This window comes from Fusarium mangiferae, assembly GCF_900044065.1.
Source record: "Fusarium mangiferae strain MRC7560 genome assembly, contig: FMAN_scaffold005, whole genome shotgun sequence".
Lineage (NCBI taxonomy): Eukaryota > Fungi > Ascomycota > Sordariomycetes > Hypocreales > Nectriaceae > Fusarium > Fusarium mangiferae.
In genome coordinates, this window is record NW_024573925.1 from 1092738 (window position 1) to 1119883 (window position 27146).

A 27146-nucleotide genomic window follows, 5' to 3' on the forward strand; every position below is an offset into this window, starting at 1 on the left:
CGCTCAAAAAATCGCCATTCGAAGCTTACAAACAGAGACACTGCGATTAATCGCAGCGTCTCGCATTCATTCTGGCTTTGGGAGAAAGTCCCCGGACATCTTCGTTTCGACGGAGCTTGCGGAAACGCGCCGCCATAGAAGCACAGCGGCTGACTTCTGCACCCAGGCCCGCGTCCTGCACCGGCCCTACCCTCCGTTACATCAGTTTGTCAAAGGCTCTGAATCGCGTTACCTGCCGCTCTCGGTCCCCTTGGATGAAGATATGAGTCCGCTGCCGAGAGATTGGTTGGTTTCGAGACAGACGAGTCGCCTGGCAGGTTGATGGTTGGTAGACGCTTGGTGCTCGCACGTGTGGTGTCAGGTCGCAGAGGATTTGTTGTCGAGATTGATAGGTATGCGATTGCTCGGCGAAAGCTGGGTTACTCGATGGGGCTCATTCTTGATGCGAGGGGCCGGCATCCCGTTGACCTTCTGGGTGACGGTCTTTTCCTTTTTTACACTCTAAACTTCACTGGAAGTTTCCCTCTTTGGGAGAGACCTGAGCTTGGATGAGATGGGTTGAAGTTTTTATGATGATGACCAAACATAGAGTCAAGCACCGAGTCAGAAAAACTGACGTTGTGGACCACCAAATTATGTCAACTGAAAAACTTCAAACTTCTCGTTTCGGCCAGGCATCGATGCCAAGATAGATAGTAGCTACAACTTTGACTCTTGACGTTTCGATGTGATATTGAACTTGGTCTAGGCTGCGAGGTCTTTGGCCTCCTGTTCAACGGAGCCGGCCTACAGGCTACCATACTTTTTTATGGATGATTTGCAAAGGAACCTACCTGAAAATCTTGCATTCTCCTTCCGTATATTCGACTCAATAATGCATTGAAACTGGATCACAGGGGAATAGGTTTTCTTATGATCTTCTAGTCTACGTCTTGAGAGCCTCCGATGTGGTCTTCAAGCGTCATATATTCATTAACGGTGCCCACTGATGAAGCACTCGAGATACTACCCTGTTTCCCTTCTAGCTCTGACAATCCTTCTATACAACGCCGATATCTTAGGACGGGTTGCTGCCCACGTATATGCTCTAGTTCTATTGATCCGACTTCGTCTGGTCTGACAGATTCTGTCTCGCTTGATTTAGGGTGTAAACTTGCCAAGAGCGCCTTCATTGCCTCCGTCAAACAAGTCATGCAAGTTGTCGAGCTCCTGAAAGTGCTTTGCGTACTCCATACCCTTACGTCGCTGCGCCTCAACACGTCGCCAATCCCATTCTCCAGGGACATCCAAGTCCACATCTGAGACATCAGCAGAAAGATCGCCGAGTTGCTGTTCACCAGATGTCCAACCTCCAGGTCGCTCAGGCAGTAGACCAGAGGCGCCGCCGAGCATGATAGCTGGGTTCACAGTGAAGCGACCCAGCTTGAAAACGTACTTGCTTATGGCCGTAGCATAGATCTTCTTCTCCCATCCACCGGCAGCATCTTGAGGGCCTCGCGCAGATACCTTCTTGAACGTGGGGTCCAGCCATGATGTTGGCTTAGCAGCTCCTTTGGGGATGTAATGTGTCACGATGTATAACCACTTGCGGTCCCAGCATAGAATGCGACTCCACATCTCGAAGCTCTTATACGCAGGGATCTCGCGCTTGAAGCTGCACTCGACAGCACCAAGGATGATGCTCATCTGGCCCTTGATAGGCTGATCGGTCTTGGGGTCTAGGACAATCTTCGTCTTGGTGTTTTGGGCGAGTGTAATATAGGATGCGCGGCAGAGATATGTGACAAGGTGAGATCGTGAGACGTCGAGATCGGCGAAATAGGTCGAATTAGACTTGTGGAAGTTGTAGTCAATCTCGAGAAGAGGGGCGTGGGTGGTAGAGATCACGGGTTTGAAGAGGGCCTCGGGGCCAAGATTTGGCGATTTGCGCCAAAAGGTATGGTAGAAGATCACGTAGAAGACTCGGTACTATAGAGTGTCAGGGTGTTATACCAAAGCCAGGATAGACCATCGAGACTTACAGTCCAAGCAAAGGGCATGCTCTTCCAGTTGAACACTACGAACAGTAGCAACAGGATCCGCGACGTGCGGCCAGGTCCTGTAAGGAAAGCCTTGATCAGAGGACCCCAATTGACTCGATAGGCAGCATATCCAGCAGAACCTAGAGCGAGAGGCATGATGACAGGCACCACATGGGAAAGCCCAAACATTTTCTTATTTGCGCCAGCCATGATGAGCGATTGTGGTGTTTGCGACAACCCTGAGGTACTAAGGTGAAGATGCGGATTTTGCTCTCGTCGCATAGCCAATCGCGCGATTCGGCGGAGCCGGGTGAGCTCTGCCGGAGCTCGCTCACCCTGTACCCTCCTCCAGGGTGAGCCAGGCACACACGCAGAATGTGGCTTGAGGTTGACACGTAACTAATGCGCATTGCTACATTTGATTGGCTTTGCTCTCACGTCACGGTAATTGTGTGATCAGAACGCGTGTTTGAACGCGTTGCTTGCATCAGCATGTGTCGCTTCATATTTCCTCGGTTTGCAAGTACATGTCTCCCTTTACCTAGCATCGACTATCGACATGTCTTACATCCTGATAAACTATGATTGCTCGCCGAGTGAAGGCATCTTCCGCTACGCCTTTTGTCAACTACCCTGATCATGGTTCTGGCGACTGCAATACTTTCAAGAGACATCAAGGCACCCACGCAATGTTCCTTGGGCTGCCAGAAAACATGATTTCTGACGCACGCCACACAATTGAGACGGTGAAACAATGACCGGTCGTGTAGCTATGACGCTTGCAGAGGACAACCAACAGTCCCACCGACTATTCACGACCATCCACTACGAAGAAGAGCTTTGTTAGATCCTGTTCCGCTTCGATTTGCCAAATCAACCGCCATATTGGTCCTGTGCAGGCGTTCGACCGTTGAAGATTTGCGCAGACAGCGATGCTTCGAGTTTGTTCGCCTCTCGATATCATCGGTCAGATGAATATGACCAGATACCAGGGAACGGAAGGCAAACAGATATGGGTTGGTCTAGATCTCGCTGGTACGGGTCCCCGGATGAGCCTGATCTCGTTGTGGATGACTGTTTGGCTGTTGGATATCGGGTTTGCTTCCGATAAAGTCTGACACGTCTGTGACTTGGAGGACGCCGTATGATTGATGTCGATTTGGCCAACTCCTCAGCCGATCCGTGGTGGGGACATCACGGATAACCTGTTCGGGCGCTTCGAGGGACAGCAAATAGAACAGAATGCATGCTACCCAACCAAGACAGCGACCAGCACGTCTATAACAAACACAGGCTCTTATACCAACGACGACTAGACCCATCTTAACCTTCGTCCTTACTTATTCAACCTCTCTACCGACTCCCACTCGCACTCTCTCGCCGTATCATCATCACCCCTGCCTTGGTTGCGTTATCACTTCATCGAAACCCTGCTTCACTGGGCGGATAGATTGTACTTGGAAGTGCGCTCGTCGGCGCACGAATTTTCATGGAATGCCCGTGTTGAGCTGCACCTCGGGAAGGTGATGCACCGTCTAATTCAAACCAACTGAGCTACTTCTGACATTCGAGGTGCCTCCCTTCCGATCTCTACCGATCTCGCCACCATGTTCCCCAAGGATTTTTTCCTGACAGATATGAACCGAGTGAGTGAAGGCGGGCTGATCATGTGAGGGCCGATGGATTGTAGGTGAAACCGTACGAGAGTCTAGCACGACGAGACGACGAGACGACGATTGCCCATATGGATTGATGCATTTCTCCAAGTGGAGCGAAGCAAATTACTCAATTATCATTCACCTACCGGGTTTAAGAACCGAACTCCCTAATGGGTGAATTGAACTTTGATGGTTGTGTAGCCATTGTATCGGCCTTGTAAATGATCTTATGACTCGGCCAGGGGAGGAAGTAGTTAGCTAACTTTCGTACACCATACTAATGATAACTTGTAAAGTTGGTACAACCGAACATGAAGCGTACAACCACGTATGTTTGTTTCCCTTCCAAAGTCCCAGAAATCGAAAGGCACGAACGGGTAGCGCCATCATGACAAAAATCTCATACCAAGAACAGTTGTATTAAAAGTTATTCTCAAGAGTAACTCGTGATCGTCGAGTCTGTCATAGGCGACCGACTTGGGCGTGGTTGTAATTGTTCCCGTGCTGCATGGCCCTGCTACTGTTGAAAAAGGAATTGCTAAATTCATATCGTAGGTAGCGCCTGCATCCAATCCGAGACAGACACCGTTCATAGATGCGATATGGAGATCAGATAATGGAGATAGCCTCCGGTTTTGTCAGCTGGTGGCCGTTATGGGATATTTATTAGTACTGATACTGGCTGAAAGCTCCCCCCAGAACATATGAGTCGCATCAGAGGGGATAGTGGCCCCAAGCAAGATCTATGTTGTCGTAACAAGTGACATCTAAGCCTACAGTTATCAATTTAGCTGAAAGCAGCGATGAGGGCACAAAATGTGAGGAGCATGTGCTCATAAACGATTCTGAAGGACTATTCTATCATGCTGGATTCGGTTCCATGACACTTGGGGGCCGGGCTTTGCTCGGTATCCGTATACATTCATACCTATTTCCTGGGAAATGAAACCCAACGTCGCTTCTGTGGCTCCTTTCCGAGGGTGGTGGAGAGTGATGAGGAGTGCAATGATTCTCGAAAAGGCCTCCCAAGTCTTCTCATTGTCTGTGAATCCTGTACTCAGCTCGTGGTCTAAGCTTACAAAAGCATGAAATTACGCATCCTTGATTGTCTATCCCCATCAAGGAACATAGAACTTGCCGAAAGCGTGCGAAGCTCTGATTACGTCCGTTCTATGTCTATGGATAGGTTGTTCTTGGAAGTTACGAAAAGATTAAGCTCTCAATATTTGTTCTTAATATAATGCGTCGCAGAGGAACCCAAGAGCCTCCTGTGTAAAACCTAATCGTGTCAGTGAGTTGTAAACAGTAACGGAACGGAAGGCCACGCTTAACGGAAATTCGTGGACAAGTTCTAGTCGCGCTAATCGGTGGTATAGAGTAACCATCCGTCAACGCTCGTTCAGAAACTCTCGGTTCTTTCTGTAGGGCCGCACTCTCACACATGCCTGTTCTACAGGGTGCAGAAGTAGTAATAAGTCCTCTGTTGTTATTGTTTCGGATTTGTCAAAGGACTATCCTAAAGAGAGACTTGAATTGTCTAATTCAGCAGCTATCCACTGGCTGGAGCGTTAGTAAGAGTATTGAATCTTGTGATCAGGCAAAGATGCAAGTGGAAGGTTGGAATAGCCACTAGTCGAGTACACTTGGAGTGAGAGAAAAGATAGTGAGAAAACTATATCATCATGGGGCGTAATATATACTGTTTTGTTTAGCCAGTGTTTTTAGTATTACCAAGCATTGCTCTGTAGACGTTGAGCTTGGTTTCACACCATAGCCTGATTAGGTATCTGCTATGGTATCTTGCAATCAAGCCCCTTCAGGCACTCTCGATCAGTAGGCGTATCGTATGTAGGCAACGACATCCTGGGCACTACGGGCATGTTGACAAGCTGGAAATTTATGTAACAAGGGCGCTGCAACAAGTTTGATTCTTGGAAACGAAGCCTTTGGTACTATTTTAGCCTCCTGTTTCTCTCGAAAATCGTTCGCACGGTCGGCTGGTAACGTTGCCGATAAGCTAAGGTTAATGACGGGATTGAATTGTTTACTAGACGCGTTCGCAGTTGAGACGGTCCCGTCTCGATAAGCGAGTGAGCTAACATATCCGCAGCGCGCTACGCCCGGCAGTGTATGGAAAGCTCTCGTAGAGTCTTTGGTAAGAACAGCATACCTGGTGGCGGGTGCGCCTGGAACGTGAGTGCAGACAGGCATTTGTTTATCCCCCTTCCCCACCTTGGACTTGCTACAATAGGTGGGACACGGTTGATGGCGAGGAAGACTAGTGCGTTATTGGGGTAGTTACACTGTGTTTTCGGCACGCGCGCTGGTCCGCACAAGATATGGCTCAGCCCTGTCTACAAGGGGTTTGTTTCCACTCACGTCATACAACCCGATTCGACACTCGTGTCACTCCTTTCCCTTTTGCTGATGGTGATGGTTGGCCACTATTCATGAGGCTGTGAACATGATTCGCCTTGCATGCCTTGCCTACCAAACATGACAGAGCTCAACACGGTAATCCTTGCGAAATCGATAGCCTCATTGCACAGAGTAGATCGTATTACAATAATCATGTCTCCGTAGACAATTTCCCAATACTTCTAAAAGGATAAACGCTCTCTGCCTTCTCAAATCACCTAACATATTCTTATTTGTGCACCTTATCCGACAAGCAATAGCATTTTACGTATGCCATGGACTTCCAGAGGCGAGAGCTTCTACCACCTATGGATCAAGTTTCCTTTCGGTCCTACATCAGAATTTGTCTATGTTTTCCTTTGTCACCAGGGACTAACACGGTCCACACTCTACGCTGGCTCAAGACTGCTTTAAATTCTGTAACGGAGAGTCAGCCCTTTCTTGGCGCGAAACTAGGAGTTGATCTTGAGTCCGGAAAAGTTTACGTTGAACACCATCCACAGCCGTCAATTCCCTTCACTGAACAAGATGCAATGAATGTGTCTTCATACTCGCAACTTAAAAAACAAGGCTTTCCACCGACTGCGTTTGTTAGCCAGCATTTATCATGGATGAACAGTTCGCCTGGAGAATTGACCGACATGGTTCAAGTCAGGTACAGCTTTATAGATGGTGGCTTCCTACTGTGGGTATATCTCAATCATGCTGTAGCTGACGGAAGCTGCTTCGCTATGTTTCTGGAACGTTTCGCCGCTGCAACACAGAGCCGATCGCGTCAGGGTCTTCAATCACAAAGCATGACCCTACAGTCCCCCAGCATGATATCACAGGCGTTATGTGCAACAGAGCACGGCGGTTCGCAGGATACCAGCTTGGATATTTGTCCCGAATATCATATAGTCGATGCGAAATCTGGGGCAAGACATGGAATAGCCATCATGCCATGTCCACTGCCGTGGGAAGCAAGTACAGGCCACGAGACGATCTTCAAGTTTCAGAAAGCAAGACTTCGTCAGCTCTCAACCAACCTACAGCGCGAGGGCCACTTCTCAAAACCGCCTTCTATGTTTGCCTGCCTCGCTACCCTGGCATGGACGCAGGTGACTAAAGCACGGCAGTTATGCGATTTCGAAACGAGCAAACCGGGGAATCAGGAGCTTTCCAAGGTGATGATTCCGGTTAATTGGAGAAGACGTGCGTTTCCTAACGCTACAAAGACGTTCTTTGGGAATACTACAGTGCTTCCAATAGCTATTCTTCCGGTTCACCAACTCGTACAAGCAGCTGACGGCCACGCATCATTGGCTGCTGTAACAAGAAAAATCCAGGACCTGATCGACTCGGTTGATGAGGCTTTCGTGACTCGGCGTTTAAGGATGATGGACGCTGTAGATCCACGCGATGTTTCCGTTAACTTAAGTCCTGACAATAGCAGCGACCTAAGTATAAATGCTTGGGAATTTTTCGGTGCTGATACACAATGGGAGATTCCTGGTGTTCCATCGAGCAGTCCGGATGCCATACGACGAGGACGTAGTAGGGTCAGTGGTAACGGTGTTCTCATACTGCCGTCGCGGCAAGCCTCTGACGACATGGAAGTCTCAGTCACGTTGCAGAATAACACTTTGGCTGAGCTATCACGAGCTGAAGGGTGGATGATGTGGGTTCACCGTTCGCCTGTCTAGGTCGCTTGCTTGGAGGTGGCTAGGGTGATTGACAGGCGTCTAGAACTTGAAGTTTTTAACACAGGGCAGGACATACTGATACGAGGCATTCAGGCTTGGCAGGGTATGCCTCGTGAAACATTCAACCATCTCCTGCCTCATACCGGATAGCGCATGCAATTCGGGTACTAGAATGGGGTTTTAAGATGGAGTGAGCGTATCGACGTATCTGTCTGGCCAAGGTTCCTGGCACTCAGAATACTAGAAAGCTTGATGTCTTTTACACGATGTTTGTATCAATACATAAAGGGAAGTTCACATTTGTTGGCGTGACCCAATGTAATAGCGACCTGCATAATTAGATGATGCGAGACCACTAGAACAGTGCACGCAAAACCCAGCAGTGCTCCATGGCACCTGATCTTACCATGTAATAGGCTAGAGCATAATTTTGAGGAGATTAGCAAGCAGATGTTTGAATGGATCGGCGCGCCTGCAGGATCGACGCCACCTTTTCGCGTCGAGTAGCGAGAACCCATGATGAAGACTAATGTTCGTCTTTTAAGCTTTAGCGCTATCAATACCCTTTTTCTTTTTTTCTTTTCTTTTTCTCTTATAGCGAGAGGGGTCCCAATGCAGAGTTACGATATAAACCTTGGAAAGACTTTGGTGTGCAAATGATTTGTCCAGATCAAATGCGGTATGTATAGCTCTTTTACAGTGAAATACTTGTGCAGATACACACACACTCCAGCGCGTTCCTGTCAGTAATATTCCCTCCAGCACAGGTTTACGAACACGTTCTTGGGATCATATACTGTTCATGTCAGCTTATACATATTTTCGTATCTAAAGACATCGGCGCTTAATTTCACAATAACTGGCAGAGACTCGCCCATCGGAAATTGCTGGAAGATGCCAGTCATAAGCCATTTAAAAGCTTGGGAGCTAGTGTCAGCTTTCATACTGCGCACAAAGCAAGGTGCCGAAATCAGCCCATCTGTAGAGACTGCTTGCCTATAGCGCTCAGTAAACATGTGGCCAGTTATGGAACCGATTACGACTTTTGATCTTCTTACGTTTCCGAATTGCTCCCTGCTCCGACCGGACATGTATCAACCCAAAACGCGCCTAGACCACGCTTTAGCTACTGGAGATAGGATGCTGAGCACTTGGTTCTCCAACGAGCCTGTCAAATTAAGCAAGATGGGCTGGAAAAAGGTCGATTACCGAAAAGAATGGAACTCGCTTGGACCTTAGACAGCGTAGCGACTGGCCCTATTTGTCCCGAGCGTAATAGATACCACCGCTACCACCGCAAGTAGGAAGCATGAGCAGGAAAGGCTATACGATTGAGACGGAAGCTACAGCGACCCTTTCACGGCGCTCACATGTTCCACACTCGCGATGATAGCGCTACGGGATAACGAGGCGTGCTCAAGGGCCGAGCGTGACGATGCCCACTTTTGTCCCCAATTCATTTTCACCGAGGCTATTTGCCAAGTCCTAATCGGACCAAACCAAAAACTGTCGAGAAGACGTATCTCCTAGTTACAGCGGAGACACCGTACATCAGGCTGTAAGAGCCTAGCACCACTAGCGCGAAGCAACCAATGAATGCGGCAAGACGGCGTGTCAATATGCGCTCTCTCCAACCTCGACGTTGATAAACTCATTTTCCGTGTCACCAGAATCTTCATCGTGATCCTCGTTGCCGATCAAATGTCTAAGCTTCCTAGTGCGACGCTAAATTTGTGCTCTCAAGTGTTGGTTCAGCTATGCCCGACATGATAGTCGAGGTGTTGTTAGTTCTTTCATCATGCTGAAGAGCTAGGGTTTTGTCCTCTGATTGTCCAATCGTGTCAGTGGCCATAATTGTCAAATATTCTAGTCTGGACTGATGTGCGTGCAAACTCTAACGCTCGCGTATCATAGACTTTGACATACTAGGTAAAAGCTGAACGTCCTAGATCGAGCTCCACGCACCACCTCAACAAAAGGGACAAAGTCCATTGGACCGCAACCGTCGAAAGGGTTGCGACTGTGTTCAATGGCAAGGGTCCGTTTTGGGATTTGAGCTGTCAGGTGATGCCGATCTGCCTAGTACTCTCGATGAAGGACGTAGGGATTATGACATGCCAGGGGCCTTGCAACCACATGGAGCCGTTTTTGTTTAACCCGTGTAAGTCTCCGACGCTAAAATCCCATGTCACAAAAGTAGAGCCTGGTCAGTTTAAGTCATTGCAAGAAGACGCTCGAGATCATCTAATAGAAAGGTTTTGTCCTGAAATACAGGTAAGGAGGCTCGCTAGTTCTATTTTCCCGGGCATGACAATCACTTTAGCTGACGAGCGTCAAGATAGAGAGCTCTGAACCAAGAAGTGAATATTAAGACTCTTGGTTGTATTTTGAGGCCGACTCCTGACTTTGGCTGTATTGAGAATGCCCACTCTGATGTGATGTTAATTCGACTATGTGTGAGACCTTGCCCTTAAGAGGCTTCGCAATGCTGGAAGACGGGCTGGTTTATCATTTCCGGAAGAGGAACCAACAGTGTGATGCGTCTAGACAATGGAAGTGAGACGAGTGAACATGTCGCTGGCGCTTTAATACCAGGCAGTCCGCTTCGCGGCGAAGAAACAAGAAGTGTACCTGCCAACTTATCTTGTATACTGATCAAACCTTTCCTAGTCACTCTTCTGCTCTCCCTGATTTCACAGGCGATATGGTTTCTCCAGCCTCTGCCTTGGAACCCACCGGCTATATGCCAATCGAAACAGTCGCAGATGCCCGGACAGTTATCAATCAATGTATCTGTGGACTTCTAAAGCTAGTCCCTCGCGGTCCAAACGATCAAGAAGCTGCTCAATTCATAGGGCAGAACGCAGTCTTTGTCTTTGAAGTTCTGGACCAGGTGTCCAACCTACCCGCCTGGTCTGAGCCCGGATTCTGCATCACAGATATTCCGAGTGACACTGGAGTCGACCTCAGACGGAAATCTATAACAGCCATGGTGAACGGCCGAAAATATTGTGTTGAAGTGATTTGCAGCTCGCAGAATCTTACGAATCCCGATCTGCAGCCCAGACACGACAATCAACACGGACGTCCTGATTCGCAATTGCTTCAGTCCTCAGAGTTGATTCTACCCGAAATCCACACGCCAACTCAAAAACCTGTGGCGAACTATGAGGCCTTTCTGTCAGAAGTGCGGCGAGACTGCAAGGATAACCAAGGTTTCGAAATGGAATGAAGACTATATAAACGTATTGAAGATAAGAGGACTTTTTAGCAGTACCGAGACTTGAGTCGAGATCAGTCTTTGGCCTCTAGATATCATTGTTATACGAAGTTTTGAGTCATGAGTAACTAGAATCCTGAATTGCCCATAAAATTGAATGAGCTTCGCAAATCCTGTGGAACGTAGCCATCAGATCAGTCTTACCCAAGTCGTATCCATGGCGTCAATAGCATGTCAGATCACTAGGTTACATCTTTCCCAATACTTTCTACACAACAATGTCACCGGGTTTCGCCCTTTCGCGGGTAGCTAGAGGAGGGATGCCCAAGAGCGTCTCTGTGGTCATTCTTTCACCACTAAAGAGCCCAGAAGCGTCAAAACCCACAGCATGCAGTCACCATATCGATCATGATTTCGGAAGGCAGCAGGATAAATGAAGGCGTCCGAACTTGCTCAGCCGCTGGCTTTATGGCGCTTATCCTTGAGAAGCTTGTATTCTGGTCGATCACGCAGCAGATCCGCCGCATCTAGTAGTATATCCGTCATGAGAAGGGCTAAGACAGCTGGAATGTAGCAGACCTGAGCTTAACGCCACCTTTTGGCCACAAATTTCCTGGAGAGTGAATACCGACCGTACCGCGATCAAAACGTTTCATCCTGTTGTTACCTTGGCATCCATATCAACACCGAATTTTCATAGGGCCAACATTGGGGGATGGGAGAAGCAACAGTCGCCAAGCAACCCCTAACACTCGCAACCTAGAAGTCCCCCACATAAAGAACTGGTCAGGTCATTCCAATATGGGCACAGAAGGCTATAGCCCTACCGTAGATATTGTACAGCTACTCAGCATGGCTCGTGCCTGATGAATGCAATGTAAACCCCGACAGTCGCATGGCCATAGTCGTCGAGAAGACCTGGAGAAGAGCAGCCCAAGCCATTACCGAAGTCCTGTTTTAATGATTACTGGAGTTACTGTACATATAGGACCGTTTCTTCTTCTTCCTCCTGGGCGGCACCAACTGGATTAATTCGCGTCTGTGACCACACTGCGGATCAGAACCAGCTTTGGTCATACCGAGTCATGGCCTCCGGACTCGCCAGTCGGTTGGTAAAGATGCCGCCCCCCTCAACTTGGTTTATGTTGGAATGCAGCTATGTTATAGATCTGGATTGCCTTCAAAAGTATTGAACACATAAAAGACAACAAGGTTGAACCCTATGTCCTTTCACATTAATTGGTCGCCAAAAGTACCCATCAACGAGCACTGCACTGTCGGTTAAATCAAGATACACATCAGCACCGATGATAGTGGGATCGCTGGACGTGTTGATATGGCAACTGTCACTCCGCCTGCTCGGACGCAGTGTATTAGCAAGAAGCGAGCCCAATACATGGTTTGCCTAGGTAGCTTCAACACGCAAGGCGCACCTATCCACTAAGTCAGAAATACGACTGAACCCAGAATTACCGCCTGACTTATGCAGTAACGAGAATTATTACCATTTAAAGGATAGTGATAAACGGACATAAAGTGTTACGGGTAAATGCCAAATACGATCGAGCTATATTGAAACTTAGGGGGTACAACTGGGGAAAGGATACCCTTATAATAAATAGTGACACAGGCAGAGCGACTACTCAAGCCATCAAATAGACACGCACAGGCAAGATTTTCCTGCCGAAGCATTTTTGTAGTATCAATGGAACACACACCGAGCAGTGATGGCGCAGGCACGCGTGACAAATAGCATGGCACATCGTGCTCGAATGCAAGAACTAGATTGACAAACACCAAATGTTGGTAGGCAAATCTCGATACCAAACATCTTACCTTCCGCGTGATATCATAAGTACAGCTATCCAAGGTGAATCTGAGGGTGAGCCTGCTCAAGCGATTCTGAGGCATTCCGACTATAGTACTTCAACATTCATAGTGTAGTCGAGTGTATGAAGTTACACAGAAGTAGAGGGCAGCCACGAATGGCTTCACAAGTCAGAGGCATGGAACAACTCTCACGACCACCAACATGGCAATGCCGTCCTAAGCAATTGCCTTTCAAGTAAAGGAGAAAGCGATCCTGTCGAAGAACAGCTCGAGTTTCAGAGGAGACGGGCAAGGGCAGAGGCAACACCACTTGTGCTTATGGTGAACGCTACATAGCTACCGCGAGAGTGTCTAGAAATCTTGTAATCAAGATGTTACAAGTACTAAACAAAACCCATTAAATAAGCATAAAATAAAATAAACAATCAAACAAATAAAATAAAATAATAATTAAGCAATCAAAAATAACAAAGGGAGAAAAAAGTCTGTCACAGGGTCAGAATGGCTGACGCAGAACGTTGTTGGTAGAGCGACGACGGCGCAAGGTCTAAGATACAAAAGTGCCCAGTCAGATCTAGCTGTTTGTCTTCTTTTTGATGTCGACCAGCACAACGAAACCTGCATACCTTTTCCTGCTGTCTAGCCAGTAATGATACATAAAGAGCAAAACAGCAAAAGGACTTGATGAGGATAGCTAAGCGTGTCAATGAGCGGCGTTCATAGAAGGTGAATGGACAATGCTTGCCTATGGTTTAAATGTATTTCCGGACCGGAGACGCAATGTTGGCCTCGCCGCACACATCTCTGAAATGTTGCTTGTCCAGCCCCCGAATCTGTACTTCAAGTTTCGCCAGGTCCTCTTCACATCTTGCGATACTGGCCCAGCAGTTCCATTCACGAAGTCGTACCATTCTTCTGGCTATCCTTTCGATCGTGTTGTTTTTCTTTTTGATTTGGTTGCATAGTTTGCAATTCGTCTGTTGACTTCGTCGCTCAAACACAAGCCTCATTCCGCAGGTCTCACCAGTGCGGCCCTCTTTGTAGCACTGTTCTCGAAACCTGCCCCATTTCCAATAACCGCAATCCCAGACCACCAGGTCGTAGAAACACATTGAGATGCAGTAAAATAGCGATAAGAGGCGAAGAAGCTGTTTCCGTGGCAGTGATTGATCAATTGCTTGAAGAGCTCTAGCTGTAAGTTGAGTCTCCCTCCGCTCATATCTGCGACTGGATAAATAGTATTAGTCAACTCTCTATGTACCTTTCGAGAGCCTCCAAAGTCCTCGTAGTTAAGCTTCCTTGTTAGCACCCGGATGAATCATGTACGACATTGACCTGAATGCGCGACATGCAGGGCTATCAACCAACATACATTCAGTCGGCATTCTTGCCCTTCATAGTTAGGGTAGGAAAGCAAATTTGATTGTTCGCTTGGTCAGAGGTTTGTTGAACCAACATACCGTGGGAGCCAACATCCACAATGTTATCAGTCGCGCTTTTAGCGTGAAACACCGAACTCCATTCCGGGGAGGGTATCCGATCACAGTCTAGACATGGGTAGAGGACAGGGTACGAAGTTCCGCGCACGGGATGACGTTCAATGAACAAAAAAGATTAACTAACGAGACCATGAAGAGCTACTGATTGTGCTCGCAGACTCCAGAGCATTCGCACCCACGTCGGCGAGACCCCAAACTACTTCTAAGATCTTTTTCAAAGATCCTGAGAAAAGGCGATTGAGCATCACTGACACTGCAATCACTTTCCTTAAATGCGGAAGGAAGGGCAAGGTTGCACCTGTATGCTCGTTCTAGCACTATTGAACGAAGCTGATGGGGAAGATATACGTTGGGCGTTGACAAGCTGGAATGATAGCGGAACCAAGAGCGGGCAACGCGACGGTCACCGAATGCACGACTCGCATTTTTACCACCTCAATCCTCATTGAACATCTGCCGTAGCGTAACAACTGTTGAGAATATGTTTCCTGATTAAGGGTACGGCTGGAACTGTGAAAGGCAAGGGCCACATGGCAACAACCTGGTTGGACAGTGGCCCATGTCCGTACATGCACTGGCCGCAGCTCGATTTCCTAGGAAATGGGTTTCGGCTGAACGCAGGCAAGAAGGCTGGAAGATTTGATCAAAATAGATGTTGCTCAAGTTCCCTTTCGCCCCTACAAAGGATCTTGAGGCGCGAGTCATCGGGTAATTTACTGCAGCACTGGATGGCTGGCAAAGCAGCCGCTAGCTGAATTAGGTCCTAGTTTTATAGAACGCTGACTCGTCTTATGTATAAAAGGGCAAGCACAATGTTGACCAGCATTTTCCATTGTGCATTTTCTTTATCACTTCATTGGATTGTCTTTTACTCGGGTTCCTCTTACCTACGTGTTTCGTTTTCTGCACGCTTATCCAGTCAAACATCCTCAGCGCGATGAGATGCGAGTGGAGACGGGGTCGAGATGAACTGATGTTCTGTCATTCTCAGGACCAGGGTGAACCAAACTGTCCGGTCAATTGATGAGGGATAAAAACTCTGGAATGCCCTGGCATCGGCGTGGCTACGGTGTTGTGCCAAAATGCTTCTACAACCGCCGCGCCGCGCCGCGCCGCAATGTGGTGAGCCTCCCATCATCGTTCGGCATCCTCACTATCCTGAACACCAGCGTACTTTGCTCCGTTTCCCTAGGCTGGATGCTGCTTCGAGACGCGATGAAGTCGACTGTGAATACACGTATGGTGTCCACCACGGAACAGTTTTGTCAGCCTGTCAGATCATTACAGGTAATGCTTCGACCGCGTACCTGAGTCGTGATCACCGTGGAAAGATGCCTGTGAGGCTTAGCTACGATGGCATATTGACGTATGGACAATATTTCCTTCATGTTCCCCAAGGTGAATCATCCGCTACTGATACGCATTCTCTCAGCTTACCTCTTTCAAGGATAGATGACCTCCACCCGTTCGCTGTTATTTGTGACTTTGAGAATTGGCAGTTTCCGCACGACGGTATACCCGAGGCATGGACGAGTTTCAAAAGCGCACCAGTAGTGGCAGCATCTCCGACTTTCAACTGCGCTCTGTCTGGCGGTTTGTCAACAGAGCCAGCTTATCTGGTACCCCACAATCAATCTTCATGGTTTCATCAAAACCGGATGGGCGATTATATTGCGAACCGTGGCGAAGATTTCGGGCCAGGCAATGCTTCGAATATTTGCTACCTTCATAAGGACCTTTTGAAAGATTTCAATTGCCGAGCCTTTGCTCTAGTGCCGAAAATGTCACGCCACGGCTACCGACTGGTTGCACATTACCTTTCAACTTCGGACGATCTCTTGTACCCTGCGAACGTCTTTCACAATCAGGAGGCTTACCAGCTCGAGAGGTACACGGTCGAATACTTATATGCTCGCTTTGCTTATACAATTTTTGGTCTCATTCGAACCTTCACGGAGCAGAAAAGACGAGTGGCAGTTATTGAGCCTGGAAGGAATGAGTTCAGATTGTGCACTTGGGTCACCAAAGTATACTGGATGAGCCCGGAGCAGGTTGCGGCTCGACGGACGCAGCTCGCTTGAGGTGTGTCAACACGTGACAAGCTGGTTCAATTTGGCTTTTAGTTCACAACACGAACTAGACCGAATTTAGACGTTTTCCAACCTTGCATTACCTTCGCCACACCTCACTGGCCAAAACTTCTCTGGGCTTAACCACCAAAACAAGCAATCGGTGATAGCTATAACCTCATGGAAGGACTTCAAAGAAACGAATGCGTTTGAAGCAGAAGGAAGCGGTACAGTAGCGATTCGCGAGCCGTCCCACACGGAGTGCCACTACTGGAATCAAGAATCTTGCAAGGGCTCCAGCTTTATTTCAACCGAACTACAATGTTTCTACAGATGCATTGACTTGTACGAACTACATGGTCCTTGTCTTCTGTCGTTTGTAAACCTTGTCAATGCCCTTGCCTTTCGGCTTGCGTTTCCTGTGCTTGCCCTCCATCGGCAGAATAACCAAGGCACCATCCCTCCATGCTGATTGTAGGATGCGGAGAGCTTCCACCCTCAGCTCAACCGGGTCGTAACGATGCAAGGCTCCGCTTACCGGTCGACCCATCATTCTATCACGAGCATTCTTGATTACCAACAGCGCGCAGCTATGCGTATCGTACTGACGCATGACTTCCTGTTCGTTGCCTATTAGCTATGTCACCGTATCAAGGTGAAGCACTTACCTCCTCGATATATTGAAACTCGGGAAACTCTTTATTACAAGCTACCTACATTCGGTGAGCTCCTTTTGTCAAAAGCGATGGTGGGTACTCACTTTAATATCAGAGTTTACTCCAATGCTGCTAGAGTCATAATGATAAATTCGTCTGGTCTGCTCATCGATCTCCAGGAGACTAAAATGATTCCCATGTTGGAAGAGTGGGAATAGCCACACGAGAGCATTGGTTTCTGACCGGCTGTCGGTCTCGTGTTCTTTCGAGATATGCATTGCAAGTCTCTCAAACGGGCGCGGCAGTAAACAGTGAGCTCGAGTCGTAGTCTCCCGATGAATGGGGACCGAGAACCCTATGCGAACGCAAGGAAGCTTTGCCGAGAGGTGCAAACAGGCGAGCACAATGTCATCGTTCAGCCATGTTGTGGAACCAAGCCTCTGCAATGATATTATGTCGAATCGAAATTCAGATTGTGGAATGAGAAGGCTATCAGACATGCCTGAACCTCGAACTTCCTTGGAGAAGGCGTCGACATCATCATTACCCGTAGCAAAGGTAGTCAACGTTGTGCTAGGGTCAGGGTACCCCTTTCCCATCAGCTGGTTCCGGAACTTGTCAGGCTCCGTCCTGCCCGTATTCAGGAGTAACACCATCTGTTCCTTTAGGAGTTCCAGCACGTCCATCTTTTGTGTCTGATGGGTGCACTCTATGATCAGAATGTCTAGCTCTGTCTCCTTAGACTTCACCAGCCCCCTAACAAAGGTCAGCGCAATAACCTCTACTCGTCAAAGAGAACAACATACCATGCATCCTTGAATAAGATACCGTAGCCGAATGCACCTAGCAATCGAAGCCACTTCTTACCACGTGTGCAATACGTCGAAAGCTTTTGGCGGTGTCGTCTCCACTGGTCCTGACTGGCCCCAGGCTGTTCGGGCTTTTGGCCAAGAACCCTTTCGTACACTGCATTTATGGCAAGTTGCGTGTCCATGCTCGCGGCGCGCTCAAGCCATCTCACTTGAGATTGATGCCATTGAGCAAACCCACAAGCCGTCAACGCAAAGCGGATACTTCCCATGCACCGGTCGTTGTCTCCTGCTTCGACCACGGCCACCCACTGGGATCCGTCAGACCACTCGTTCTCCTCATTAGTCTGGGTTTGTAAAGCATCAAAGAGGTCTTTGTATGTGTCCTGGGAGTTGCCAGACAGGCTTAGCCGTTGGACCTGCTCATAACTTTCGTGGATGAAATCGGCAACTGATTGATCCAGTAAGAAGTGTCGTACTTTGTCGGTTGATCTCGGGGAGACCGCCTTTCCAAACGATCTCGCTGTGCTATCAGGTTCTTCGGAGACAACCTCTTCCGGGCTGGTTTCATCAGTGGCGATGCTAGACCTACTGCCAGAAGGACTTGGGTTCTGGCTCTCAGTAGCGATAACAGCTCGAGGGCGCTCTATCAGTGTTGTGTTCGTGATAGGCTCACAATAACCGCCGGTACTGTTGTTTTTGGCCTGCGTGGCAAGTCGCTCGAGCTCTTCCCCCCTTCCGCAGCGCGCGGAACTTCCACTTTCGGCCACAAGAGAAGATCCCAGATGTGAATGGGGAGTAAAGGCTTCAACATCGTCGTCATTATCGTTCTGGTGACTCGCCTTATGAATTTGAGTGATCTTGTGGGCAAAAGATGTGATCTGGGACTGCTGCAGCTTCGAAAACCGCTTCAGGGCTTGACTCAGGTATTCATCAAGCTCGTGGGCTTCGGGGGCATTTGTGACTCGCAAGACACTGTTGAGAATAGTGTCAATGTCGATAGGGGTACGTAAACGACAGGCCAGGGTCCTGGCCGCAGACTCAAGACGGCGGGGGATGTCTTCTCCGTCTGATAAACATCCATCGTCAGAAGCCTCAGGGGTAAATGGCTCCATGAGCGGGCGCTCCGGACTTTCTCGTGACATGCTCCTCACATTGTTGACTTCTGGGCTTATTGGTTGGTCGCCAGTTCCTCGCCCTGCCGGTGAAGGCTGGTATGGGGATACTGGCGAAAGATTCATTGCGACGAAAACCCTCAGGGCGTAGAGATGATGAAAGGTCAGTAAAATCTTATCTTGCAGTTTGGGGAGGAAGCAAGTATTTATAGTCACGCTTCTGGTTTGATCACGGGGTCATCTCAACCAGAGAGCCAAGGGCGCTCAGTGGCCAAGCAGAGGGAAATCACGGCAATATTGCCTTCTTGTCTTCTGATTCGGCTAGATATCACAGCCCAGTCTCATACAAGGACGCTCCAAGCCAGGTTTGTGCTATGGCATGTGCCGATCACATCACAGCGGGCGCCATCACGGGCTCGACTCGAGCGTGATGGTTGGCTATAGTATCCAACTTGAACGAGGGGGTTACATCATTTGAGGTCAGGGCGTGTGATTGAGGTGCTGGCTCTGAGTACTTAAAGACAGCTCGTCTCCCACTTTCTGTTCTCGCTTCTTCATCCCTTTCCACTCTCTTGACCTCCTGGGACAATCGAATCAACATGGAATCTCGGCATTGGGACCTCTGTTGGCGTTGCCTCAAACGTCTTGACGACGAGCCAAAATGGAGAGCATCAAGCAATCACAAGGTTCGTTTTCCGTTTCCTGTTGCATTTCTCCAGTCTTGATTGACTCAATTCAGCTTTTCTGCGACGATTGTGCAAAACTTAAGTTGCAAGGGATACCAAAGACGAAGCAGATCGCCTGGAAAGAATGTGTGGTATGCTTCGAGGATTTCCCGGATCACTACTACACCTGCTCGACTGTTTACCCAGACACTGGCGGACCTCCTTTTCGCGTGGGCCATGCGTTGTGCTCGCGGTGTGCCTACGGCTCACGACAGAGGCGGCTGAACCTGAAGCGAGGGTTCATCGATAAATGCCCACTGTGCAGAAAAAAACCGAGAAATCCGGTCAGAGTCGTGGCCTGTACGATTATCAAGGTTCCTGAGGATGAGGCAGCAGTGCCTGTGGACGTACCAGCCCAACCCTCGCTTGTGGATGAGCCAGCCCAGCCTGTACTTGTGCTAGGTGTGAGGCTGGGGAGATCAGTGAACCACAGGCAAGTCAGGGTCCGATGGGAGGATACGTGGGAGAGGTATGACTTGATGGGCGCCGATAAACGTATGCAAGTCAAGAGCATCATTGGGGAGACACCAGATTCTATCAAAATTTGCTGGAAAGATACCTGGGAGCTGCTTGAGGATTTGGAGGATGGCCCCCTGAAGGAGGAGGCAAAGAGGCTCCTGGAGGACAAGTATAGTGTGTAATGATATCGAAAGAGGTTATTTCATTGACTTTCGTGTTTAGAATGTTCGAGTCGCCCTAAGCGAGGATACCTCTCCCTTATCGAATTTCATTCAGCAGTTATCTTACCTCCGTGGTGGTGGTGGTGAGGGAGACATTCACATGCCTACCCGTAACCGCAGACTCACAGTGTTCATGAGGAACACCATTGGTGGACCACGAGTGTTGGCCTGATTGTGGGCGATGTGCGTGGTCTAGGCCTGTCATCCTCTGGGTGCTTAAGGTAGGGCATCTCCCACCTCTTCTTCTTCTTCTCGCATTTCTTCCACATCTCTTACATCACTTCCTGGTGATCTGAGACGACCAGCACAAGATGACGACCCTGAACATGCGATTGAAATAAGTCTGGAGGTGCGCACCTTGTCGTACTGTCTTCGCTCATCTTTTGACCGACTCTAGCTCCTCTGTCATCCCTGCGCCAGCCGATCCGCCGACCCGAAAGTGAAGCAGTACGCCTGGGACGAGCGTGTCATTTGTTGGGAAGCCGTTCCGGACGTGTAAATTAACTGCGCAGATGGAATAGCTCACGTCGTGTGCTTGAGATGTCTGAAAGTGATGGCGACGGGTTTAGGTTTGCTGAGATCCTCGACGACGATGAGCCTAGCGACCCCATGGTTCTTGAAGTGCCCCCTCCCCCGTTGCAAAGTTCGACGGTCCGTGTGGAACAGCTCTGTAGATCGACCTACAAGGTATTTCTTGTCGCATTGTAAGTTTCTGATCCTACATTGTTTGCATGGCTCGCCTTCGTCGCACTAAGAAGCATCAGTCTGATCTGCCCAGCATCGAACCGTACGACTCTTACCTTTCGCTTTATTCGTCGACATGTAGAGCAGGCCTTTTTGGCTCTTTATCTTCCCATTGTGTTCAACTAGACTTAGAGAAATGCGAATCACTGAATGAGTGAGTGGAGGCGCCGCCAAGTTATATAAAGACAATTGCACCACCCAGTGCTATCTACAGCCTCCACCCAATGGTGTGCTGCCATTGTTACATGAAGATATAAACAACTGCCCCATGTGAGCTACATTCGACAGCTGATCTTGTTCTACTGCAACAGGATGTGTTAGGCAAAGAATGGGATAGCACAAGCCCAGCTACCCCTGACAGGCCGGTAAGTGACATGGGAGGGGTGCGTAAAATGATTCGGGTTGTCGATTGAAGGCAAACAACGCTAATGAAAGGCGAACTATTTCAGTGTAAGTGTTTTGGTCCCTATAGTATATAACATCAGGTATGACTGAGCCAGGCGCCAGAGAACCTACGGGGGTGTGTTTGAGGCACTAACCCCCGCGATCAGTGTTATGGACTTGTCTTCATGATTCTCTGGCGCAGACTCGTTCATAGTGAAAAGCCCCGTTAATTATATTAGCAGTCGATAACTCCTTCGATAATGCCATATTTGAGGCGCAACTGTATATCCCATTCGAGATCGTGGCAACCAAAGGTACGACCCCCTAATTCGTCTTCCTTCTCTTCGAGCCTCTTTGACTAACGGTTTCTCAGGATCTAGCGCTCAACGAATTGAGCAGGGCAGTGAACGAGAGAAACACTTGCCACAGCACGCTCGAGAGGAATACACTGATGCAGTTTTGCAAGATGAGAATCTTGATGATGATCACCGACGATGCGTCCAGATCTCTTGTAAGAACTGTTGGTCAAAGCTCGATGAGTATTACAGCCTACTAGGCCAATCGCCACTTTATCCGGCTGCCGTTATTCTTCACCCACGCTGGAACGTGTCTTGGCTTGAGGCGAACTGGACCAGCGACGAGCAACTAGTGTGGCTACGAGACGCTAAAAACAATGTCCGGGAATTCTTTGAACAGCACTATCCACGTGAGGAGCAGCCCGAAACCTCGAGGACGGTGATAGGAAAAGCGGTGCGACAAGACGAGCCCAGTCAGCTTGACCAGTGGATGCAGAGCTGCGACCGGTGCATGATGGAGGGAAAAGACGAGCTTGGCACTTACATGAGGCAAGGGCCAGTGCGGTGAGAGAACTTGAATCCCGTCCTGTGGTGGAAGGATCATCAAGAAGAATACCCACGTCTGAGCAAGTTTGCCCTCGACATCCTGGCAATTCCTGCCATGTCTGTTGACCCTGAGCGGATGTTCAGTGTCACTAAGTTAACGGTGAGCTCGCAAAGGCACAGAATAAGCCCCGCGATAATAGAGGAGATGCAGTGTCTACGAAACTGGCTACGCCATCAAGCGATCACTATGGGTGAGGTGGTTAGCTTTGGTGGGGACTTGGTGGGTTGGGAGGAAGGGGAGGCTTAATAGCTTTATTGGAGCCTCAAGTCCAGCACCTTCACTTCAAGTATATCAATTCAATTCAAGTTAAGTAAGTCCATGGACGATTTCATTTCAAGTAATCAAGTTGGGACCCCAAACTTGACTTACTTGAATTGAAGTCGGCGCTGCTAATATGTACAGTGTATTGCCAGCAAATCATACCCAGGCTAGGATAGTAATTTGAGTTTACTGACCCTGAGGTGATGGAACTGCATCTGCATTGGCCACATTCGTCTTGGTGCTGATGGGCCTTCTAGCGCGAGGTTTACCCTCTCCAGATCCATTTTCAGCCTCAGCTTCCTGACGCTGGACTTGATTCGTCTCATTTTGAGACTTCGCCGTCATCTCCCCAAGCCAGGACTCAGTACCCTGGGTTGCTTCTTCACGATCGGCATCTACCCCACGCCTCTCGGCGGCAGTGACCTTCCTCTCTTCTTCTCCTAGTCCACCCTTCTCTCTCATGCTAAGCCACATGAATGCTGAAAGCGCAATGCAGAGCCCCAGTAAGGCGGTCAGTTGCGTTGCCATCAAAGCCCCTCTCCAGCGTACATTGTTGGCCGCGTACCAACACGTAATTCCAATGAGAAACTCGACAATTGCTACGTCCATTAACGTTAATGGTATCCAAGCCACTGCAAGCTCTAGTCGACTCGCTTTCTCTAATCCTTCGAATTGAAAGAGTAGCATGCCCGCGATAAGCGCAGATATGACAGCCGTGATGGCCGAGCTGCAGAGGAAGCCCTCAGCGGTATGATTTAGGCTAGCATCGTCTTCACCACGCGAGCGAAATTCCTGGTAAGACAAGGCACCAATGTCAAGCCCACTGACAAGAGCGGCAAGGACAATGAAGGTCTGGTTGAATCGTCGTAGGCGTTGGAAAACCAGAAAAGCCCGAATATCGAGCTGCTTGCGCCACCATCGCAGCATGATTATGGTTTATCGGCTAAGGTGGGTTTCGTCTCTGTAGGTATTGAGCGTCGCAGAGGAAAAATTGGATTCGGATATGGCGAATATGACTGTAACGAGACGTCCGAATGGCCTATCAATTGCAAGGTATGGCAACATGTATGACGAGAGTATGTGGTAGTTCGGACAAAATGCGTGCCTCTCCCAGCCAGAAGATGGAGTGGGCAAGTTGGAGCTTCGTTGAGAAATGCCTTGGCAGCTCTGGTGTTTGAAGAAGTGGGGGTTGCCAGGTAGCCATACAATATGCCGCAGCCAACACCGCAGCCAATACCCTTTGACTACACTTACGATCATGTGTACAAAAGTAGGCTGCAAGTACTTTTTTTCATTGAAAGAACACCGCTTTGAGCTTTGGCATACGAATTTACGTACTCAGCCAGTTTTTAATGCACATAATCATAGCGTAGAAGGTGGTCAAAGAGAGGGGAGAAAAAAGGGTTCGAATACCTAGGTACGCGCGGGTTAGGGTTATATGGGGGTGCGCATGTAAGGAAGTTATATAAGCTTACTAAGGATTGAGAGCCAATAACTAATTATTCGCACCGCCGGTGGCGCACCAATAGTATTGGCTCCCTCTTCAAGCTATTAGCTTAGTCTTCAATCATGCTCAGAAGCCTCTCCGCACGAGCCACAGCGACGTTTGAGTCGCATGATATCCATTTCTTGAAAGGCTCTCCTTTTGATGGACCTCGACTATATTGGCCACACAAACATATTCCGAGTTTCCCAGCTTCCGATTGCCATGGGGCCTTCGCTGCATAGGGTGATGGGTGCCTAGGTATGCGAATGTCACATTCAACCCTGACGACAGGTTGGTCCGTCAAGCCCAAAGAACCTCCCAGGGTACTAGAGATAAGAATCTTCTCCTTGCAGAGAATAAAGTGAAAGTTATTGGATCGACGATCTTTGTATGTACGAACAGAGCATCCAGCCTGCGCGTCTGCGATGCTCTTCGCTAGGTTCCTCGCTACTTTTGTTCGAGCACCTTTAAGAGCTCGCTCTCGAGATTTAGTATGGTCAACCGTGCCGACAATGGAAAAGTCCAGTGGGTTCGCGTTGTTCAACCCCCACTCGCGATGTTGAGCCAGATAGCGCGGCCTCAGACGCAGAAAAGACTGGCTTTTCCAGGATGCGAAAAATATACTCATAAGGGCCTCCGATATGTGAACAAGAGGAATTTCCACAGCTCTCGAGAAGCGAACTAGGACGACAAAGTTCAGGCGTGCGTCTACTTTTGTCATTTCGTTGCAGTGAAGCATCCCGCTCTGTGGATGAAGTTTGGTCGACTTTGCATACGTCAAATGCTCTCGAATCCGGCGTCTTAAACCCCCAAATCTGCGACCCGAACCAACAGATCCTGCAGCTCCTACATAAACCTTGAAATAATTCGGATCATTGTTCGTGATAATGTCCGCATACACACCCTGGCTTTCGTCACCGATGTTCCCACCCAGTGAGAGAAGTCTGAATCTTGATTAGATACGCACACTGAAAGTGAACAAAGTCTCTACCTTGGCCCAGTAAACTCTTCGGTTGATAGAATTAGACAAGCAACCTCGGTACGAATGGCACTCGTTATTGTCGATGCAATAAATTCTGCTTCGTTGACTCGAAAGTATAAACGTACACTTGGTGTTGTTCGGATTTTCCGAGAGAGAGAGAGCCGCTGTAAAGCTTTTGTAATAATTAATACCTCAGGGTAAAGTTCACGGTGCTGGTCGGATTTGAAACCGTTGAATTCGACATCTGCGTGATCCTCGTTGTACGGTATTTTTGATGGGGTAGAAACATTTTGACGAGTGTCGGTCATCAATGGTGAAGTAACAAAACGGTTTCCACTCCAAGTGACGGAGTTTAGAACCTTTCCCTCCTTTGCGTTGATGCTTTGAAGATCTGACGGGCCGCGCAGGAAGTCAACAAGGGCTTCTGCTTTGCGAATAGCTGCTTTTTTGGGAGACTGGACCCAGTGAGTGAAAGCTGTGCCTTTCTGACTGCCTACTGCATGAGTTCCGGATATTGCAATGCCTAGATGGCGAGCATTGCTGTCGTACGCCGCACTGCTCGCAAATGGAAAGCGATGATTTCTGGCGCTCAACTCCAAATTCACGTCCACAGTGCGAGATAGTTGAAGTCCATAGCGAAGGCCAACTTGCAGTGGCAAAACAATGTCAACATGTGCTCCATCCTGGCGCGTCATCAGCGTGATGTGAAATCGCACTACATGTCCATTTTGGTTGAGAACATAAACTCGGAAAGCTCCGCCATTTCGAAGTCGATCTTGGCGTCGACGCATCGCAGTCATGGAACATTGATTCCCAATTGTTGCCCGTGTTTGGCGAAGGACAGCTGACTCTTCGGGATCCATTGTATCCAAGCCCTTGAAATATGTTTTCAGCCCGTTAAGGCGGAGAGGGCTGATTTCGTTGAGGCCCCAGTTCAAAGGCACTGGCACTAAAGGCTTAGGCCTGCAGACAACATAGCCGTTTCTCGGGCAGGAACCAAAAAGTATGGCCATAATTGCTTGTGTGACTATGACCATCTCCTTATCCACGGGAGCCATGAAGGTAGCCAAAGCGGCCCAATTCGACTTCCATCCTGGCGTATGGACCGCTTGGTAGTAAGGGATCCCTGATTGCTTTTTACTCTTCTTCTCGAGTTCGAGTCTTTGAGCTCGTCCTCGCATGCCGGCGGACCGTGAGTTATACGGCCCAGCAGCCGCAACAATATATATTTTTTTAGCTGATTGGTCTGCATCATTCGTCAGGATATCCGCGAAGACCCCTTGAGTGGTCGCCTCGAGAGGCCCGATCAGGCTCGTAACGCTATAGCACGTAAGCCAACTTGCTTCTAACCCTTTTTTCGGCGGCGTTGGATGCACAGGCTCACCAGCTGTTAAGCGTTTCATGGCATGATAATACACGTTTCACAGCGGGATTAGTCGCCAAGACAACACCTTGTACGATCTCATGGCGCGGCTGTCGTAAGAGAAAATCTCCAATTGTAGGATGTACCTCCAATCTCACTCCTGAGGACACGTGCTCAATGATGTTATCCACGCATTCCGCGACGAGATCGGCAAAATGAATTTCTTCCATTGTCCTGAGATTGAGTCGAGCTTGACAAGGTCTTCCTATTCTTGAGGGATTGATGACGCTAATGATTTAGAACAGGTAGCTTACTGACTATTTATCAATCACAATCAATAACGTCATTTGATCACCCGAGCATTCCAGCGATCGTGGTCTTTGTTGAACATTGGGCGATGAGCCATACAAAGAGCCACGCAACCCCACAGGAACAGTGGTAAACGCCAGTGGCTGAAAAGTTACGTCGCTCTCATAAGCCGATTCATCGTACCGCTACTTTTTAGAGTTTGCAGTCGCGTCGAACCTTACGCCATTGATTCGAGCGAAGAGGGTTTGAGATGCCACTAGCCGTTATGATTTAGGCTTTCATATATTATAGAATAATTCCATTAGCCTATTAAATTGTAATAGCATCAA

The 27146-nt window shown here is 48.7% G+C and overlaps 8 protein-coding genes across 8 annotated transcripts; 4 read left to right on the plus strand and 4 right to left on the minus strand.

The window, feature by feature from the left end:
* Nucleotides 1–1140: 1140 nt before the first annotated feature.
* FMAN_07305 (uncharacterized protein) lies at nt 1141–2231 on the minus strand (the record flags this gene model as incomplete). Its single annotated transcript, XM_041830911.1, has 2 exons — nt 1141–1968; nt 2022–2231. 2 exons carry the CDS (start codon nt 2229–2231, stop codon nt 1141–1143), a joined length of 1038 nt encoding a protein of 345 aa, XP_041681527.1.
* A 4804-nt stretch (nt 2232–7035) lies between these two features.
* On the plus strand, nt 7036–7782 carry FMAN_07306 (uncharacterized protein; the record flags this gene model as incomplete). The annotated part of the gene is made up of 1 exon (XM_041830912.1): nt 7036–7782. The coding sequence occupies one exon, from the start codon at nt 7036–7038 to the stop codon at nt 7780–7782; it is 747 nt and encodes a 248-aa protein (XP_041681528.1).
* A 7631-nt stretch (nt 7783–15413) lies between these two features.
* On the plus strand, nt 15414–15783 carry FMAN_07307 (uncharacterized protein; the record flags this gene model as incomplete). The annotated part of the gene is made up of 2 exons (XM_041830913.1): nt 15414–15729; nt 15779–15783. The coding sequence occupies 2 exons, from the start codon at nt 15414–15416 to the stop codon at nt 15781–15783; spliced, it is 321 nt and encodes a 106-aa protein (XP_041681529.1).
* Nucleotides 15784–16752: 969 nt separating this feature from the next.
* On the minus strand, nt 16753–19106 carry FMAN_07308 (uncharacterized protein; the record flags this gene model as incomplete). The annotated part of the gene is made up of 3 exons (XM_041830914.1): nt 16753–17037; nt 17161–17812; nt 17863–19106. 3 exons carry the CDS (start codon nt 19104–19106, stop codon nt 16753–16755), a joined length of 2181 nt encoding a protein of 726 aa, XP_041681530.1.
* A 473-nt stretch (nt 19107–19579) lies between these two features.
* Nucleotides 19580–20346, plus strand: FMAN_07309 (uncharacterized protein; the record flags this gene model as incomplete). The annotated part of the gene is made up of 2 exons (XM_041830915.1): nt 19580–19666; nt 19720–20346. 2 exons carry the CDS (start codon nt 19580–19582, stop codon nt 20344–20346), a joined length of 714 nt encoding a protein of 237 aa, XP_041681531.1.
* A 579-nt stretch (nt 20347–20925) lies between these two features.
* Nucleotides 20926–22377, plus strand: FMAN_07310 (uncharacterized protein; the record flags this gene model as incomplete). Its single annotated transcript, XM_041830916.1, has 3 exons — nt 20926–21055; nt 21756–21827; nt 21887–22377. The coding sequence occupies 3 exons, from the start codon at nt 20926–20928 to the stop codon at nt 22375–22377; spliced, it is 693 nt and encodes a 230-aa protein (XP_041681532.1).
* A 486-nt stretch (nt 22378–22863) lies between these two features.
* Nucleotides 22864–23604, minus strand: FMAN_07311 (uncharacterized protein; the record flags this gene model as incomplete). Its single annotated transcript, XM_041830917.1, has 1 exon — nt 22864–23604. The coding sequence occupies one exon, from the start codon at nt 23602–23604 to the stop codon at nt 22864–22866; it is 741 nt and encodes a 246-aa protein (XP_041681533.1).
* A 629-nt stretch (nt 23605–24233) lies between these two features.
* FMAN_07312 (uncharacterized protein) lies at nt 24234–26548 on the minus strand (the record flags this gene model as incomplete). Its single annotated transcript, XM_041830918.1, has 2 exons — nt 24234–25107; nt 25155–26548. The coding sequence occupies 2 exons, from the start codon at nt 26546–26548 to the stop codon at nt 24234–24236; spliced, it is 2268 nt and encodes a 755-aa protein (XP_041681534.1).
* Nucleotides 26549–27146: the final 598 nt, after the last annotated feature.